General features: G+C 45.5%; 1 protein-coding gene across 21 annotated transcripts in view; it reads left to right on the top strand.

Moving 5' to 3' along the window:
• The window catches only part of TCF7L2 (transcription factor 7 like 2), a 196463-nt gene that overhangs the window by 114013 nt on the left and 62139 nt on the right, over nucleotides 1–20311 (top strand). For 5 of the 21 annotated variants that reach the window (XM_030842484.2, XM_030842483.2, XM_030842480.2 and 2 more), the window contains one exon: nucleotides 10150–10293. The exons of the other annotated variants lie outside the window; for them this stretch is intronic. In XM_030842484.2, the coding sequence (XP_030698344.1) occupies nucleotides 10150–10293 (144 nt within the window). The remainder of the gene's footprint in view (nucleotides 1–10149; nucleotides 10294–20311) is intronic. 21 annotated transcript variants of the gene reach the window in all.

Here is a 20311-nt window from a genome sequence, read left to right as displayed (position 1 = left end):
GTACATATGATGTATGAACAGTACATCATAAATTTCATGGCTCCTCCATGACATTTCTGGGGAAGTAAATGAAAGGTGTAAATTAAGAAAAGCAAGTGTTTGTGGTTCCCACTTTAACCTTCTGTTATGTTAAATGGCTTTGTCGAAGAGGGCTGTCATTGCTTTTGAAAACTTGGGAAAATCCACAGCAAGCTGTGCTATTAGTTGCCTTTGGGACAAGATGTTTGATGTGAAAATTATATGGCCACATCTAATTGGGTATATTTTCACCCCACCAGATACCAACTTGAGATGACTCCTCCTCCTGCCCTGCTTTTTTAGCTCAATTGTTTAACCTGAATTTCATGCTATTGAGAGTTGCATTCCAGTAATCCAAGTGCTATTTTTCAGTGTCTTTTGTTCAGTAGCATGTCTGCATGACCGAACCATATACATTTCTAGACATCTGGCAAGAGCTGGATATTAATCCCTCCCTGATTGGGGGAACGGTAAGACCTATGACTTCTCCATAATTCACACTCCTCCTTGTGCCCTGTGGAAACCTAGCCAGTCAGTGGAAAGAAAACAGAAGGTCTCTGGACCTCTGCTTCCTGTGAAATGGGAATGATAATTCTTATCCTGCCTGTTTCCCAGAGTTGTGTATTCGTTTCAAATAAAATGTGCTCAGAATTCAAATAGAAAGCAGTTAGAGATACGATAATGGTGGTTAGACCAACTGAAACTTCAGAATTTTTTAAAAATTAGTTTATTCACGTACTATGCAGTTCACCCATTTAAAGTGTACACGTTAATGATTTTTAGTGTATTTGCAGAGTTGCAACCATCACCACAATCAAGTTTAGAACATTTTATCACCTCCAGAAGAAACTCCATACCCATTAGCTGTCACTCCCCATTTTCCCCAACTCATCCCCCATTCCCCATCTATTCTCTGTCTCTGTGGATTTGTCTGTTTTAGACATTTTGCGTATATGGAATCATACAATATGTGGTCTTTGGGGACTGGCTTCTTTCACTTAGCTTAGTGTTTTCAAGATTCATCCATGTTGTGGCGTCTGTCACTATTTCATTACTTTTTTTATAGCCAAATAATATTCCATTGTGTGGATAGATCACATTTTATTGATCCATTTATCAGTTGATGGTAAACTTCAGAATTTTAAAAATATTAATCTAGACCGTATTTAATTGTTGAAATTATCCCTTTCCTTTTTATCGGAAGTTAAGTGCTCTTATGATAAATACTGTTACAAGGCAAAGATTTCCAAGTCTGTGAGTGGTCTGCGTATTTGAAGACATACTTAACCTCCTCAGACTCTGCTTGGAACCAAACATTGGATAAAGATGACTTCAGAGTTTGGGTCTCCCGGAGGCACTGAATGCGTTTAATCTATGGAAGTAGTAACTATTGCTAGTAAGTTTTTCTGTATGTTGACCAAGGATTAAGATTTTATCTCCAGTGACTCACACTTGTTCCTGATAGCCGCTATCTCCTTTCTCTTTATTTTCTCCTCAGGTGGTAATGACTCAAATGGCATCCACCTAAGACTGTGATGAGAAGAGGTCTAGGGAGTCTGTTTGTTTTATATTTGGTTTGCTTTTTTGTTACTGCTTTGGTTTGTTAGTTTTACCTGTTGTAAATATTAAGAAGCCCAGGTATGTTGACACTCTGGAGATAGGAAAATTCATCTTGTCCCGATTTGCTGCACTGGCTCGCGTCTGCACTGTGGTTGATTTGATGTGGCCGAAGGTGGAATTTCTCTGTTCAGGGTGGTGGGCCCAGCCTGGGTCAGCCGCTTGGTCATCAGTTCCGATCACTACCCTCCAGGACTGTCTTTGGCATTCATGTCCCTTAAGTACTTTGAGGGGAAACGTTTCAGGGCACACGTGAGTTTTTTTCTTTATTGGCTGCACATGTGAGCCATATGAAGATGATTTTCACTCCAAGAAACCTGAATAGTCTTTAAGAGAACTCTGAAAACTAGGTGTTCCCTCAGAGCCATCTCAGTGAGAATATGTGAGTGATTTTTCTGGGCCTGACTACACGTTAGCAGGGCCCATCCATTTAGTGGTGAGAAGAAATGGGAGCAGGATGGGATTGACTCTCAAGGTTCTCTTTATTAAAAATAGAAGTATTCGGGGTAGAAGAATAGCCAACAACTTGGGTGGCATGGGATAATTTGTCTCATCCCCTTATCTTTTATCCTGTGGCTCCAACTCTCCCTTTCAAGCTGAGAAACCCCGAATACCATAGTCCTGAGAGAATTCATCACCCCCATCCAGGCAGGACCCGTTATGGTGTCCCAGGTGTGTGCCCAGTGACAATAGTGGCGGCCGCTCAAGTTATGAAATTAGCAATAGTGTGATTCGTTCCGGGGATGACAGCTGGGGGATGACTGTCATTCTGGAACCAGGGATGTTAGAGAATGGAGCTGGCAAGCCTCTCCCCAAATTCTCATGTACCTTCCCGTTCTGAATGAGATGATGTCAAGAGTGGTCCTGCCTGTGGGCATCCTTTTTTTTTTTTTCTGTGTGTTTTTTTGAATTTTATTTTTTTATACAGCAGGTTCTTATACATATTGGTGTATATATGTCAATCCCAATCTCCCAATTCATCACCCCCCTCCCCCTTCGCCACTTTCCCCCCTTGGTGTCCATACGTTTGTTCTCTACATCTGTGTCCCTATTTCTGCCATGCAAACCGGTTCATCTGTACCATTTTTCTAGGTTCCACATATCGTCCATTGTTTTTGAATATTTATAACCTTATATCCTTGCAGTGTGAGTCCCTCTTTCATGATGTTTGGGGAGAACTTTTTTTCAAATTATTTCAATTCAGTAAGTTTTTACGCCATTAGTATAATGCATTTCAGCCAAAATGGTTTGTTTTTTCATAAACGCTGAGAAGGTTTAAATAACATTTTCTCGTCGGTTAGCCGTCATTTGCACAGTTATTGCACCATGAAGACCCTCTGGAGTTTGATGTTGTCAGGAAACGTATTAGCAGAAAATAGTATGTTATTATCTAATGCTAATAATTGGTGAGTAGAAATGAGAAGAGAAGACATTTAATTGGGGCTCCTGTGGCTAACAAGATGTGAATTATAAAAACATTTCCAGGAGAAGTTCCAGGGTTTGTCTAGAAACCTGTTATTTGCATTCTAAAACATTTGGTCCCCATTGATCTGAGAGGAGGGTGCTGTTGATCTCCACTGCTTGCTTTTTCAGAGCAAAGCACTCTAAATTTCCTGAGTAGTAACTAGCTCCCCAGGCACACCTGGTCTCTGTGTTGTCTTTACAACCTCTCAGCTCCATTTCTGGGTGCTTTTTTTTTTTTTTTGTCTTTTTGTAGGCGATATGTTGGTTTTTAAAGAGAGGATTACCAAGTACACATCACCAATCCCAATCAGACTCTCTCCCCCTCTTGGTCCCTTGATTCTGTGCAGTGCTGTTCATGGCCCCCAGGGGCGTCATATGGACCCACATCCCTTCCCGGAGGCTTTCCTGGGAGGAGGAGCTATCCTTTGGCAAAAATCTCATTAACAGCACGATATTACATTTATTTATTAGCTGGATTCACAGTGGACCTGAGCTTCTGCCTCCAGTTCTTCCATAGGGGTCCTCTGCCCACACGTGTGAATCAGCTCCTGTTCTCTCAAAGTAATGGATGAGCATGGTTTTTCATGAGCTTGTTGGCATTTTGCTTGTCTGGAAAGATTACACTGTTAATCTCTCAGTTCCATATGCAAATAATGGAGATGGAGGTCGCAGGGAAAAGCTTCACTTTTCTACCTGCTTGAGGTCACCACGGAACCTCATCACTGTCTGAGGAAACAGATGGGAAAGATACACGGTGCTCTGCTAGTGTATGGGTGTCCAAGGAATTAGGTTGGCCGTAGAAAGGATTTCGTTTAGTGTTCCAGCGATGTCTATTAGAACTTCATTTATTTTTTGCATGCCTTAGCTAAATTCCCAATATTAAGGTTAGCTATTTCACGTTATCACCATCCCAGAAAGCCTTGCCTTCACTTAAAGTCAATTAATTTAGTTAATTTGACATAACCAATAATTTAGTCAATTAAGTCAGTTAATTTAGTGTTGATGTCAGCTAAAAAATAAAAGCATGTCCTTTATTCAAAATTACTCAAGTAACTTTTTAAAACTTTATTCCCAGTTCTTCAAAAGATATTTTATATGACTTTTCCTTCATTGTTTATACCATAATTAAAAAGTATGTTTTATTTTCAACTTCTTGAGAAGTATTTTTTTCCCCAGAAAACAAAAGTTGGCAACATTTTCTTTAAACTAATAAACACCTTTTGAAATGATGCTACAAATTCCCGTTTGTTATACCTTATTGCTAAAATATTTTTCCTTGGCCATGTAGATATTTTATCTGGTAAAAGAAAGCTTTTGCTCCTTGAATATAACTTTCTTCAGTAAATATCGCCTCTTATGTAATGGCCACGTCTAGATATCCAGGCACGTTGGATTTGTACTGAGAGCGATTGGAGGACTTGATTGTATCCCCCGCCTCTACGTTTTGCTCGCCCTGCAGCATTGGAGCACGCTGGAGGGTGAACAGGGCCCTCACAAGTCATCTAGCAGCTGGCACCCTCACGTGACTTGACAAACTGAGCCCCAGAAGTACAGGGCGCACAGCTAGTTGGTGGGAAGTGGCAGTGACAGTGAGGCCCCACATCTGTCTCTCCGCTGAGACTGAGGAAGAGGTGAACTGTGCTTTGCAAAAGGCTAGGCTAAGGGCTGACCTAACATCGGCTCCTTTTGTGTTCATTCTGTTTGGTTCCTGGTCTCTCTCTCACTAAGATGAGGTCCTCAATGGCCAAGGCAGACTTTATTTCTACATCCCTTGAGTGTAGGGGTGATGATTACGTTTCACCACATGCCAGCTCTGAGCAGGGTGGCCAGGTGATACTGACACGGGTAAGGGAAGAGGGAGCTGCCGTAGGTGAGCCGGGTACTTGCCATTCCTGACTGCAGGCCACTGTCTTCCATATTGGAGGATACCCGCCTATCTCTGTATGCACACAGGTGTTCAGTGTGTACACACACACGCACCACACATAGACTCTCACACCTTGTCACTCACTCACACTCACATTTTGGAAAAATAATCATGAAAAATAATGTTGCACACATTTGCCACGTCTGTGATGGTATCCTGTTTTGGGGAAAACTGGCTTCACCTTTAATGACAAAAATGGTAGCTTGCCTGGAGCCGTGATGCCAGTTTTTTTGCATCTGTGTTGTTTGGTAAGATCTTTCAAACGTAAGTAGTTCCCACCAGAGTTAACTTACCTTCAGAGGTGGTAATTATTGATGGACTCAAAGCTAGATCAGCATGACCTGTAGACCTGAAATCTCTTTTCGAGGTTATGTACGTGTGTGTGGGCTCTGGTTGGTTGGTTGGATGGCTGGCTGGCTGCCTGCTGTTGCTTATTTGTTTTGGTGTCCTTGTTTGTACACACATGTGCGTGTGTATGTGAGTAAATGATAAAGAGATAAGAGGTTTTTGCCCTCCCTCCAATTTTTAAAAAATTGTCATTTTACTAGTTTGCTTCTTCAGTGGAAGGGCGCTTGCCCACGTCCTTCTCTCAAATGGATTTCTTATCCCTCCAAAGATGCTGCAGTTTCAGAATAAAACTCGTCCATGTTATGCATAGAACCCCTATCTCCTAGTTTTTAAAACCTGGGTTTTGGTTTGTTCTTTTCTAGCTGTGTCGTCCTGGGTAGGTCCTAGTTTTATGCCTAGACTTAGAGATTTTAAAAAATCATAAGGAATTCAATTCCATGATTTCTAAGACCCATTCCATTTCACAATTCTGATATCTTTGAGAGACCCACAAATAATCCTTTCCCTCTTGCTTGGGGGGAGAAAACATATAAAAACACAACCCCAAATATATTAGGGTTCTCCAGAGAAACAGAACCAATAGGAGATAGATAGACAGACAGACAGACAAGTAGAAAAAGAGACTGATGGTCAGGAACTGGCTCATGCAGTTAGGAAGACCAACGAGCCCGTAGAACTGCAGCTGGTGAGCTGGAGACCCAGGAGAGTTTATGGTGTAGCTGTAGTTGAAGTCTGGAGGCCTGAGAATCAAACGAGCTGATGGTATTAGTTCTGGTCCAAAGGCTGGCGGGCTTGAGACCCAGAAAGAGCCTATGTCTTAGTCCAATTCCGAAGGTAGGAAAAAAAAAAAAAAACCCCAGTGTCCCAGCTCAAAGGCAGTTGGGCAGGCAGAGTTCTCCCTTATTTGGGGGAGGAACAGCCTTTTGTTCCCATTCAGGCCTTCAACAGATTGGATGAGGCCCACCCACATTCGTAAGGGCATTCAGTTTTACTCATTCTACCAATTTTAACTCATCCAAAACACGGAAATGCTCAGAATAATGTTTGACCAAATATCTGGGCACCCCATGGCCCAGTCAAGTTGACATATAAAGTTAACAATCACACCAAACTTTACTGAAACAAAATTGAAAGCTTTTGCCTTTTTCTTCCTGCCCTAAGAGGTGGGTTTAGAATTCTCCCAACAGCTCTTGGCTGTTGGCCAAATTTGGTCAGAATAACAAATTTCATAGAAAATCTTTATTTCTGGAGGCTTTAGTCTATTTAAGGGTTTTGGTTTTTAAATGCTTTTCAGCTCCTCCTATATTCTTTTCTTTTGTGTTTATTTTTCCTGGCAGAGCAATTTGTCCTTTCTGGCTCGTTGGTTTCCATTCTGTTGCATTAACATTTGAATATTGCCCAGCCACCTGTTGAAGGCGGCTGTAAGCTCATAAAGAAACCAGATAGTAGAATATTCAACTAATGCTCTAACTTCTTAGTGGTACATCTTGATTCTGCTCCATGCGGCCACGTCCAGAACTGGTCAACACCCCATGTCCTCAGGGGCCAAGCCATCAGAGAAGATGAAACCTGCCATGTCTGTCTTGACATGGTACAGCCTCAACTTCTGGAGACCACATCTTAATAGAGTCAGTCAGTGTAGCTGGTGGCTTCAGCGGCACTAGAGGAGGAGGGCCGAGTGACAGTTCTAGCAGGTGTGTGGTTTCTCAAGGCTACCACCTCCATCCCAGAGACTGGCCACAAGCCACATTCATTCTTATTTTGAAAAGTACTAGACACTTACTCCAATATATTGCCTTGTAATAATCCCCGCATCATGCCTGGAGCATGAAACTGGCGAGGCCTTCATTTACTTTTCCTGGAGCGTCTCCAGTTTTTTCCACGTTACTGCTTGATGTGTGGATGGACGATTATCGAGGTCATTCTAAGACAACTAGAATTCTCTGGTCAGGGTGCCCTTCTCTTGCCTCAAACCCAGCCCAAACTGGCCTAAGGAAAATGAGTGTATTGACCCATAATTGAAAAGTATACAGGTAGCGTGGCTGGATCCGGGGGCCCATATGCCAGGACATCATTTCCTTCCAGCTCTTGACTCTGCTCTCCTCCAGGTTGACTTCATTGCACGGAAGCAGGTTTGAGTCCAGAGAGACTTTATCTTCCCCACAATTCTGAATCGGTGGCTGGGTAAGGGGGTGTGATGTGCTGAGTGCATTTGGACCGTGTACACCTACCCCTCCGTGCAGGTCGGGATAGGGTCCACTCTACCCAGACTGTATGGCTTGAGAGTTAGGGTGGTACCTGCTGTGTAATTCAGGGCACTGTTACCAGAAAAAGCATGAATAGATGCTGAGCAGAAAACTTGGCAGACATCTGCCTTCATAATCTTTAGGATGTGTTGAAGAGTCTTAGATTTGGTAGGGAAAGGCTCAACTAGAGTTTTGTCGTGGAACAAAAGGATTTGGTATTTGTATATACATTTGGATCTGTTTATAAGACATCTTATAGCCCCCAGATTTGAATTGGCTTATAAGACCTCATATTATGTAAAAAGATTAGAAATGAATAATTAAGGAAATTAGAATAAAGAGCAAAGCAGGGTAGACCCCTAGGATAAGATGGGGGTAAGGTTAATCTCACACATTTCAAAGCTGGTAGATCCTACAGTATTGGTAGGCGTGACCTGCAGATTTGGCTCTGAGGTTCCCAGGAATGGAAGAGTATCTAGATCCTATACAGAGGCGTGCGTGTGTGTGTGTGCACCTGCGTGCCCATGAGCATAACAAGCCTGTGTGCAAGCCCCTGTGGGAGTACAGGCCCTAAGGAAAGGCCATGGGAAGATAATAAAGAGAATGTGGTCTGCGGTAACCTTAGATACATTTCTTTTACAAACTCCTGGGGTGCTTGCCCTCTGGAACCTTGCCTCTTTGCTCTCAGCATTGTGTTAGGAAACAAAATAAGCAGACAAGGATTGAAACCCCCATATTGCTGGGTTCCCTTCAGGAACAATTGGAGGGCTAAACCATGGCCCCTTTGGTGGGAGGCAGTTAAGGTGAGTCACGGCTGCGACAAGGCAGAATAGGAGGACCTTGGTTGTCAAGCTGGGCTAATCTTGAAAATGGACTCATGATTGCCCAGTGACTCACATTCCTGTTTACAAACGAGCCCCGTGGAGAAATGCAGAGTGGGAGGCTCTGCTTCCTGGGTGGAGACCAGAGACCTCCAGGGATGGGCAACCAGTGCTTCCTCTAGGGCTTCGGCTGCCCTTCCTGGGAGCAGAGCTTGGGGCTCCCGGCAGTGGTGACTTTAAAAGTCCAGCCACGAGGACAGCTGCAAGCAGCAAGGGCCCTAGAGTAGCGCCAGTTTGCAGGAGATGTGGCTTCTTCTCAATGTGGGTGTTCACATGGCTTTCGGCTGGTTTTAATCCACCTGGATAAGCCCCCACCTCCCCCATCGGAGGACCAGGTTATACGGGAACCATGTAAGTTATTCTAGAAACGTGGCTGCTGTTCTGTAGATTTGTCCGTATTTCCATTGCTTCCCTAACTCCTAGAGTCTTTGGTACCCACTATGCTCATCCTGCTATTCAGTGAATAGCAGAACATAAGATATCGGATATTGTGCTCAATCTCATGTTCTTAATCCTGAATTCTATTATGTGGGATTAAAAAGGGTGAAAAATTTGTTCATGGGCTTTTCCTTCACAAAAAACTTTTTAAAAACTAGAGTGGAGAAGTTTTTAAACTTCTTACAAGGCAGATAAACTTCATTGTAAAGGAAGACATAATCCTTTGCAATGAACACAAAAGGCATAGATCTTTTCTTTCTTTTTTTTTTTTAAAGGCGATTAGAATGATATTTCCTTGTTGTGAAATAGCCCTTCTTGGACCCCACATCGCTCTTAACACCCCTCAATTCTCTACCCCATTTACAGAGCAATAGTCAACATCTGGACAGGCAAATGCATCCACATAGCACCACCATGAGTTGACTGAGACCTGGTCCAGGTCCCCCCCCTCCCTCGCCATTTACTAGCTGTGTGACCTTGGGCATGCTCCTTAACGTCTCTGAGTCAGTTTCCTTGTCTGTAAAATGGGCACGACAGTAGTACCTACCTCACAGGGTGGTTGTGAGGAATAGCGGAATAATATGAACATTCCTGTCCAGAACCCCAGAGAAGCAGCGCTCATCGTAGGGCTCCAGCTGGGTTGAAGTGCAGTAGAGCACGTACTTCCTGAGCCCTCAGGGTGTGAGCTGCCAGATCTTTCAAGGGGTCCAGATATGTCAGTGTAGTTGCTGCTCTCAAAAAGACGGCAGCCTGGCAGAGGGAAAGGTATTAAGACAGCTCCCCAGACAGCTCTAGCATTGCGTGGAACCCTATACAATTGCAGTTTTGTAGGGTAGAAATAGCAGCAATATCACATGGTTTAAACTAATGGAAGATTCAGTAAGGTAAGTTGAGAGAGAGAAAATGCTAGCCAGCGGGCTTCTCAGAGGAAGGAGTGGCGTGTCCCTAGGGGGAACGATGGGCAAGGGTGGGCTCAGCGGGAAGGGATGCATCAGAAAGGCTGCTAAGAGGAGGTTGTGTTGAAGATGTCGCTGGCCAGCAGGGAGGTGGAAGAGTTCTGGGTTCGTGCGGGGAACCATGATCCTCCCCGCTTGGAGTTTGGAGAGAAGCGGGGGTAGGACAGGAAGTCAGGCTGGGGGCCGTGAATGCCTTGCTGACTGCGCCCCGCCTCCCTCCCGAGCCTCACTCTGTTCCCCTTTCTTCCTGGCAGCAGTGCCCCCTCCCTTGCTGCACTCAGGGACATGACTGTCAGCACTTCTACCCCCCCTCAGACTTCACTGTCAGCACTCAAGTCTTCAGGGACATGAAAAGGAGCCATTCCTTACAAAAGGTTGGGGAGCCCTGGTGTTTGGAGGTAGGTCTCGGAGCAGAATGACGGTATGAGATGAGCGGACTCTGAACTGAAACCACCCATCCAAAGTTTACCTCCCGCTAGGGCAGTGCCCACCGCCGTGGTCCCCAGTTCCCGTCACATCGCTGTCACTTCGGGTGCCATGATGTCTGGGTGTGCTGACCACGGATAGGTTTATCATAGCCATAAAAATGCCAGCTTACCAGGACAGGGTATAGAGGGAGGTGGTCCCGCGAACCCGAGGCGCTGGGCTCCCAGTTAAAGCCACGTGGTCCGGTGTCCCGCGGAGCTTCCGTGAGAATGATGAGCAACACGTTATCCCATTAAACTTGACCCCCAGGAAACAATTTCCTGGGACTCTTCAGAGCTTCCAGTGGAAGAGAAGTTATCACCTGAACTTTGTCTTTGTTCTTTAGAACTTACAGATTTTCTTTTAGAATTCAAGGTGCTGGGCAACACCCGCCCTTCTGCAGTGGTATCTTCCTGAGGCAGCCCGTGAATGGCTTTGCTGGCAGATGTCACTCTCCAAGGACAGGAAGCGCGTTGTTAATTTCCTTTAAATAATTCAATACGATGTCAATACCCCACACTGCTCGGTGCTTGAGAGTGACAGTTCTCTTCAAATTTGTAGTCCCAAAGAATAAAGAACATCTAGAACATGCTTTCATCTTCAGAAAAGCACAAGTCAATGCAGATAAATTGTAAGGTAACTCTTTAGACTTAAAGAGTGAATGCTTGAGTACTAATGCTAGCTTTTAAGTTTTTTTAGAAAGAAAAGTGAATATTTAAGAGGCAATTAGTAAAGCCTCTGTCTTTGAAAAATACTTATTGTATCCCTACTGTGCGCTGGCTGCTGGGCTGCGTGTTAGGGCTGCAGGGACAGAACACAGCAGAGGCCTAGAATCGCAGGTAACGTGTACGTGCGTCTTGCCTTTGGAGAGGGAAAAGGCGGGTGAAATCATCTTTAAAAGCTTGTTCTGATCTAAAAAGTGGTAAATAGCCCTATGAGAGAACTAGAGACACAAAGAGAAACAAGTAGAAAAAAATATAAACACCCACGTTCTTTTTTACCTAGTTATAATCTCTTAATGTTTGGATGCAGTTCTTTCTTGTCATTCATGTGTCTAAAGTTAAAAATGTTTCGTAAAATTGGAATGGTACCTTACAGAGTTTTGTATTTTTCTTTTCACTGGGTTGCTCTTATACACCATAATGCGTTTTAATTCTGGTTAGTAACTTCACGCGTGGGTGTCTTGTGGAAATCTTCCTGTCTAATTGTTCCCCTCTGGCCAGATGTGACTGAAACTGAGGATGTAGTCTAGGGTCTTTTGACACCACATGCTCCTTCCCCTCTTCTGATGAGGACTGTGCCCGGATTACACGTGTCCCGTGCATGTGTACGGCCGTGTCTTTAACTGGCCTGGGTTGGACAGAGCTGTTTCACTTCTTTGCAGCAGCCCTGACCCGAAGGAGGCTTTTTCTCAGCAGCCACTCCTTGGTCTGGCTTTTAATAAGAGTCTCTGTTCATTCTGACTGTGGACGATAAGGCCATACCGATCATAGTTATTCCTCCACCAGGGCCTGGCAAATGGTAACTCATTAATCTTTGGTCAGAGTTATGAGGTAGATAAAAGAGAACCAGGCACCCATTCTGCGTTGAGGAAAATGAAACAGAAAGTCGGGGTTTCTTCCTTATAACTCAAGATCCACAGGCGCTGATTAGATCCCCGGCGCCAGTGACTACGCTCGTTTCTCAAGCTTTGCCCTCAGGACAGGGAAGCATCTCTTGGGGAAGTGCTAATACACCCAGCTTCCAGAATTGGGTCTAAATCCCTAAGTTGTGAATAGACCAGACACAGAGACACCACCACTCGGGCTGTGTGACCTCGGGCAAGTTACCCAAGTGCTCTGTGCTTCAGTCTCCCCAAGATGACATGTGAGCTGTTGTGAGCATCAGTGGAGTTGAGGATATAAAGCGGAGGCTTGGCTTGGCCAGAGGTGCTGGCGTGCTCGGTCTGGCGCAGACACCCAGCAGGATTCTGGAGGCATCGCACACTGGTAGTGTGTCCGTGTGATGGGCTGGCCTCTGCTGGGGGGGGGCGGTATCTCAGTCGTGCTGCATGCTTTCCACGCACAGCTTAGGTGTGTTCGAGATGGTTCTGGGTAGCATAGTGGAAACCTTGCATGACCGGAGTCAGAACTAGGTTTGAGTCCAGCGTTCTCCCACCTCTGCCGGCAAGATGCTTCATCCCTCTGTGATGCGTCCCTGTGTCTGTTAAAAGGGGATGGTAGGGGAATCCCTGCCCAGCCTGCTTCACTGGGCACCTATCAGGATCCCTTGAAATACTGATCAAAGAGACTTTTAATACAGTGCTTCCTACGGCCCAGGCACTTCCGTAAGCGATTTGTGTATATTAACTCGTCAAAACCTGACAACACCCCTAAGAGGAAGGTGCTGTGATTATTGCCATTTTGCAAATGAGCCACAGAGAGGTTAGGTAACTTGCTTAAGATCACAAAGGGGTGGAGCTCTAAAACTGCTGTTAATGAAAGACCCTGGCAAAATAGCCCATGGTTTGGAGCCTTCTCCACCAATCATCTTCCACCTGCTAAAGGAGATTGGGTTAGGTCCTGTTCAATGCCCAGCCATCCCAGGAGCTGGGAGGAAACTTCTGGTTCAGGACATGCAGAGTCCAGTTTTTGCTTTTCAGGTACCATATCTAGAATACTTTCTACCCCATCCATACTTAGCCTTCATTGTCCCTGCTCTCTCTTCCCTGTGATTCGGCTTGATTCTAACCCTTTAGAATCAAGGCTGTCTCCTCTAGGGAAATAAGGTTGGTAGACCAGTTGATTGATTAACTATGACTAAGAAAGTCAACGTCCACCTGGGCAGGCATGAGTCACTTCTTTCTAGTTAGCTATTCATGGCCATTTTAAAGCTCACCACACAAAGTCATTACACTGAGGCTATTACCATGTTTAATAGTGACAATAATAGGGCGTGACCCATGGCATAAATGCATTCAGATAAGAAAGAAAGAGTTTTTTCCTGTAATTGCTTAGTCAATACCATTTTTACGGAAATGCTTGCAAACAAACTTTTAAAAGTTTCTTTGTTCAGATCCTTCTCTTATTCCTTCGTCTTGAAGGGCTTCTCTGAACTCTTCCTGGTCAGTGGCTGGGGGTTAGGAAGACGATACCCGCTGTCCCTTCTGATAGTTTGGTTGACCTACCTTTTTGCTAGTTTTGAGCCTAATTTTGTTTCTTCTTTAGGGGTATGTGAGTGAGTGTGTGTGTGTTGTTGTGTGTGTGTGAATTCAGGAGGGGGCACATTATTGCTGGTACTTGCTTATTAACTTCTCAAGTTAGGCATTTAAGGAAAAAAAAAAGGTTTCAGCTAACTTTGCAAAGCCAGTCACATAGACAGGGAGTTAACCATTTTGGTGAGAGGAAATGAAACTTTTCTTAGGTTTATTAGACCACATCCTATAAATCTGTGGCTTATTATGTGTCTGGTTTCTAAAAAGCATGGCATCACGGCCAAAGTTTTATTTTTGCTTATTAGTCATTGAAACAAATATAGATATTGCCTCACTTCCTTAGTTCTATGTTTTTCAGTACGTTATGTATGGAAAATCTGGATTTACACAACAAAGTACATTAGAAAGGGGAAGTATTTGCTTTATAAATCTCTGCATTATAACTTTGGATTACCAAGCATTCAGTTAAGCTAAAATGTTTTTTATTATTATTTTTTATTAATTAATTAATTTATTTTTGCTGTGTTGGATCTTCATTTCTGTGCGAGGGCTTTCTCTAGTTGTGGCAAGCGGGGGCCACTCTTCATCACGGTGCGCGGGCCTCTCACTATCGCGGCCTCTCTTGTTGCGGAGCATAGGCTCCAGACGCGCAGGCTCAGTAGTTGTGGCTCACGGGCCCAGTTGCTCCGCGGCATGTGGGATCCTCCCAGACCAGGGCTTGAACCCGTGTCCCCTGCATTAGCAGGCAGATTCTCAACCACTGCGCCACCAGGGAAGCCCTAAGCTAAAATGTTTAATTCACCCTCCCTCTCCTGATTACATAGAGAAGCAGGATGAGAAAACAGTAAAAATATTTCTCAAAGGCAGAGTTAACATTTTGACATACTTCCTTCCAGTCTTTTAAAGGTTGTGTTTTAAACAAATCATAGGTGGGCTCCTATCATATATGCAATTATTTTCTGTCTGTCTCACATCTCTTGTAATAGAAGCCCTTTCCTGCGTATCCTGTGAAGACTCTTGGTAAAACTTCTAGTGGTGTCCATTCCAGAATTGGGTACCTCTCGATATGCTCAGTCATTGCCCCAGGGCAAACACACTGTTTCTAAAGTTCCACTATTACAGTCTGGTTGCATCTCATGTGGGAGAGAGTGTGAGTTGAAAATAACAAAGACAGAATAGAATGACTTTGGACATTCCATAATGTCCCCATGATATATATGAGCCATGGCTTAGCACGCACAGCCCCGGATCATTCTGAGCGAGTGATCCAGCAAATTCACCCCCTCCCTAAATTCCTTCTCAGGGTGGGATGGCTGATGGGACCACTCATATTATTTTGCAGAGCTTCTCCTTTTTCTGTGTGCAAAGCTTCTTTGTTGAATTCTTCTGGGTTAAATGGGCACGTGAATTTCCTCTGCCAAATTATGGCCCCAGTAGTATAGATGGGCACTGCAGTGCCTAACTTGGAATTTCTGGCACCTCAAAGAAGCCACACTCCCAGGTGAAATGGTGTTGTTTCCCCCGCTGCTTATCACAGCCCCCTACGGGATGGACACAGCTTGGCCACAACTTGCACAGGGCTTCCCACCAGGGACACAGGCCCAGAGAGGGAGAGGATCATTCTGGGCCCTATTTCCCAAGTTGACCATTCCTTGGACTAAAGGCTGTGAACACTGTTCTTTTCACTTCTTACACTTTTCTCCGCCCCGGGAGGTTGGTATACAGAGTAGGAAGCCCAGGCAGGGTGCGTGGACGTCTTCTAAGGACCCCATCCCTTGGATGGTGGGAGTGGTTTCCGGCCCTGCATCCAGGCTCTGGGGTCACCTGACATCCGCTCGGACACCACAGACTCGATCGCGGCTCTTATCTCTGTGGCTGCCTCTCTTTTCCCCCTTCTTTGTGAGTCACATGTTTTCTTTGCATCTCATATGACAAAGGTCATTAATAGAGAAGACTCTGGGCCTTCCGTGCAGGACATCTTGTCATCCACACAGTTCATTGTTTTGGATCCTCCCCTTTTGGAATTCTGTGAGGTGACAGATCAGTTTTTTTTTTTTTTTTTGCGGAACACGGGCCTCTCACTGTTGTGGCTTCTCCCGTTGCGGAGCACAGGCTCCGGACGCGCAGGCTCAGCGGCCACGGCTCATGGGCCCAGCCGCTCCGCAGCATGTGGGATCCTCCCGGACCGGGGCACGAACCCGTGTCCCCTGCATCAACAGGCGGACGCTCAACCACTGCGCCACCAGGGAAGCCCTCACAGATCAGTTTTTAATGGGCTACACTGTGTCAGGGGAGAGTTTAAATTAACCTGCAGGCTTTTTATACCTTAGGGGCCCCTCAAATCATAATACATGGTCAGTAGTTGAAGAGAGGTCATAGATGCTTTTTACTCACGGTTTTGACATTATCTATCAAGTCTGTCTGTCTGTCTCTCCATGTTGTGATACCTTTGTTTCTCAGAGTACCTTCCTATGATCAGTCTTTTTAATGATGTCAGTGAGGTAGATGTTTGGAATTTGGGAACAGAGATGAACCACATTTCAGCCCAGACTCTGGAACTTTAATTTACTCATTTTTATTAAAGGCACTTGTCAGGAAAGCAAAGTGGAGGATCTTAGTTTTATCCTTCTCTGTCAGGCCAGTCCTCTGTGCCTTATTCAGAGGTATTGCTCTAGTTGCTGCTCGTTTAGCAAGAGATGATTCTAGGAGCTACCTCATCTTTTATCCTTTATTCCACACTTTCCCAGCTTTTCCCATCACATCTCTGAAAGTTCATGTCACGCCTGTTTGCATGAAAGAAATGTAGTAGTTACCAAAACATGTTTTTGGTGTGGTCTGGGGAGCTAAGTGGGAGAAGTGGACTCATCTTCCCTGATGAGGCCAGGTTCAAGTTTTCCTTGGACTGTCCTTTCCCAATCCGTGGTGGCCTCCTCTGCTTGAGCTGAAGGTGAGGAAGGAGGTGGCCTTTGTACAGCCAGGGAGTTCTAAACCCTTTGTGAGCGACCTCCCGGTGTGTGTGCGCGCGCTCCTCCGTGGGCATTGTGTCTCCCAGGCCTCAGCACCCAGAGCCTGCTCACAGCTGGCTGTGTTTTTCTCTGAGTAGGTCTAAATAACAGGCCTGTTTGTGCTCAGAGTGAAAGTTTCTGTTTTGGAAAAGCCAGTTCCTTCTGACAAGGGAGGGCGGGGACAAGGAAGGAACTAAAGACGCCAGAGAAAGAAGAAGTGAGAGTCGAGGGAGGTGGGGAGGCAGGGGGTGGCCGAGGGACGCGCTGCTCCGCTCGCCTCATTTCCCAGCCCCACCTGTCACTTGGTCTGCCCAGCTTCGCCGGAGCCCCTGTGTCGCAGCCCCAGGTCCCGGCGGGGGCCTCTTGCTGCTTTGAAAAGCAGAGCTGGCAGGAGAGATGGTGTTGGGCTGGGCACGATGTACGGGGCCGGGGTCAGAGGGAGCATGGAAGAGCTCAATCACTGCGTGCTCAGCCTGGCTCCTGCCCTCTGGGTTTCTGGCATGCCTGGTGTTTCTCCAGCAGCCAGTGTGGCAGGGGAGAGATCCTCTCCTCCTGGGGAAAGGAGAAGCCCCTCCGCCAGAGAGTAGAAGAAACGTGGAATCATCCAGACGGAGATCCAGTTCACGGCTCTGCCCCTTGGACAAGTTTCTCTCCTCCTGCCTCCTTTATAAGAACCCAGGAGGAAGATGGGTGGAGGCGAGAGGCAGGGCAAGCTCGCTGATGGGGCTTTTACTGGCTTCAGAAATCCGGGCAGTTCCTGAAGGGAAGGTGGGGCATTTCTGTGCCTGGCGGGGCAGGAGCAGCAGTGTCTGGGCACGGGCTCACTGCTGTCAGGACGCAGGGATATGTGCGCTTCTAAAGGGACTCGGACATTTGTTTGTCCTTGGCCCTGTCCTGCTGGGGACAGCAGAGTGGACTCGAATCAGGCTCCCGGGGGCCTTTCCTCCCTGCAGTCTTGGTTTGGTGGGGTCACCTGCAGCTGTGCATTTTTTGAAGTTGCACTTACTGAATATACTTCTCTGCCCCAGATTTTAGGTCTGAGGAGCAGGTTTCTTTGGAGATGTGGGATTTTGAAAGTTTATATTTGAAAATATACAACAGTATTGGCTTTTTCTTTTGGTCTGCAGTTCTGTGAATTTTAGCATCCGTTCGTATTATCACCACCACAATCAGAACAGCTTCATCACCTCGCACACACTCCCGTGCTACCCTTTTATGGTTACAAGAGATGTAGGTTTTATTTTTTTATTTTTATCATTTTTACCCTTCGAAAGATAGCATTGGCCTGATTCATCTCTTTCATTCAGAGGCTCATTTTTCATTGTTGATTATAAGTCTCTGCTCTGCTCTCCACGCCCTCTCCAGCAAAAGAGATGTAACTAGAGTGCCTGGCTAGTCAGCCTGTTAGTTACTGACAAGTGTTGTTTGGCTTTTGTCTGTTTTTTGTACTGGCTGTCCTTGCCCCACACACCTAGGATGCTTTGGGCCACTTGGTGGATTTAGGAGAACTCGGGCTAATTCTGACAGTGGCCAAAGACAAATCTAATTAGCGAGGGAAATGTTCTTGCTAACCATGTAGGCAGCATTGTGAAGGGAAACGACTTCTGCAGTATTCTGCTTTGAATTATCTATATTATTCCTTCCCAGATGTCAGGACAGATGATCAAGGTTTGGGCATAACGTGTAAGATGAAGACGCTGCATCACCTGCAGATTTGTTGACCCAACGTGGTTCTCCCCAGCTGTCCTCACTTGTCCCATTACTTGGGTGAAGCCAGGAATTGAGGTGCTTCCATGATTATCTGTGCATCCCTACCCAGGTTCTGGAACAAGCTGGTCCGATCACAGGAAGGCCAGAGCTGTGTCTCACCTGCTGTGGTCAGGGCTTTTGCTTTCTTAGGGAAGAGTGAACTGCAGGGACGTTTGTGTGCTGTGATCCTGTGTGTGTGTGCTTGTCCTCCTCTTGGGAAACGAGGAGAGGTGACCTCAGATGTCCCCAGCTCAGAACGTCACACTTGACTGAACAGTTGATGGTGCCTCTGCTGTGGATTTTGCTGGGGAAGGTGGCAACAATCGCACACATGTAGAATCTGGTGTAATCTGATTCCTGCCTTTGTAATTACTTGGAGATTTGCCATTGCAGCCAATTGAGAAGTGGGAACGGTGATCCAGAGCAGAAAGCAGAAATTATAGGGGTGGAAAGGGGAGGTAACATCTAGAAACACAGTCGTAGCTCTCCCTTCTGGCTTTCTGGAATCGAAACTCGCTTTAGAATCAGGAAAAAGAATTAGAACTGCCTTCTACAAAAGTCACCCCCACTTTCCTGTCTGTATCCCCTCTCCCTGCCTTTCTCTCTTGCCAGGCTGAAGGAATCTCTCGGAATGTGATAGGGTCAGAGCATCCATGGTTTAGCTGAGAGGAGGGAGTTCTGCTGATAAGAAACTACTGTAGTCTGGCAACAGGTTTCTGTAGAAGAATGTCCTCCAGGTGGAGGAGAAATGGTTCTCATTTTAAAAAAGTCACACACTAAACCAGGTAACGTGAGCATGGGCGCCTAGGCAAAACGAGAGGAGCAGAACAGCTCAGAAACAAGCTGCTTCTCTGCATCGTGATTGACGTGCTAGGGGTGCTGTGGAAAGCCAGGGCTGGCATGATTTTCACAAGTGGAGCAAGTGTAAACCATGGGGCCCGGCTGCCTGAACTCTGGAAGACGCCCCGAGAAGAGCGTGCGGGGTGACGTGTGTCCCCTTCCAGAAGTGCTTGCCATTTGTCTGATCGACGTCGGAAACGTGATATAATTTCTACAAACACCCACATGAGAAGGTGTTTTTTTGTTTTTTTTTTTTCTCCTGTGTTCTTATTTGGGTGACAGATTGCATGTTAGGGCACTAAAAGATGAAAGCACTAAATATCTGCTTTAGAAAAGCACAGTGAAAGAGTCTCTCATCCTCCTAGCTGAAAACTGATGGGCTTAGAATTCCATTAACAAAAATTACTGTCTGCAGTTAAACTTACTGCCACCCTTTGGGCATGGTTAACAAGTGGGGGAGAAAGCGGAGGCTGGAGGGTAGAGGATTGTGCAGGATTCTTTTTCACGTGGAGTAGAATAGGGCCGTTTTGTCGACACAGAGGTCCAAGGTAGCCCAAAGAAATACCTTCCTCCTTCTACCATGTTGAGCTCCTCCTTCTGGGTCTTTGTAGTGGATTTCCTCTCCATAAAAAGGATCTATTTGTTTTTCCCTCTTTCAGATGTAATGATAAAGTCGTAATTCTTGCAGGCCTCTTTGGCATGAGATATCTTGCCTCAGAAGAATAGAGAATGCGTTTTGGCACTCGGTTTTGGTTCTTGCAGAGTCTGTTTAACGGAATGATTAAGAGCATGAATTCAAACCCTGGCTTGGCTACTGGCTGGCTGAGTGACCATGTGCATTGTGTATTGAAACCTTTCTAGACCTCAGTTTCTCCATCTATAAAGCAGGGAAATTATCATACCTCCCTTCATTTATTGGGAGTTATCAATGAGTTAAGGTGTGGTGTACATGTATATCTGTCAACATTAGCTCTTACTTATTAATTCTCAGTGGGTTTTCTTAAACTCATCTCTTTGGTTTGAGAGGAAAGAAGGATGAACCCTTTCTTCGGTGGGGGTGTGGCTTAATATTAACCACCATTTATGAAAAATTTGCTGTCATTCAGGCATTGAGTTCACTTTTTCATAAATACTCTTGTTTCACTCTTCACAGCTCCTCCATAG

The sequence above is a fragment of the Globicephala melas genome, chromosome 16 (genome assembly GCF_963455315.2).
Source record: "Globicephala melas chromosome 16, mGloMel1.2, whole genome shotgun sequence".
In the NCBI taxonomy this organism is placed as follows: Eukaryota; Metazoa; Chordata; class Mammalia; order Artiodactyla; family Delphinidae; genus Globicephala; species Globicephala melas.
This window is presented reverse-complemented; position numbering and strand designations above follow the sequence as displayed.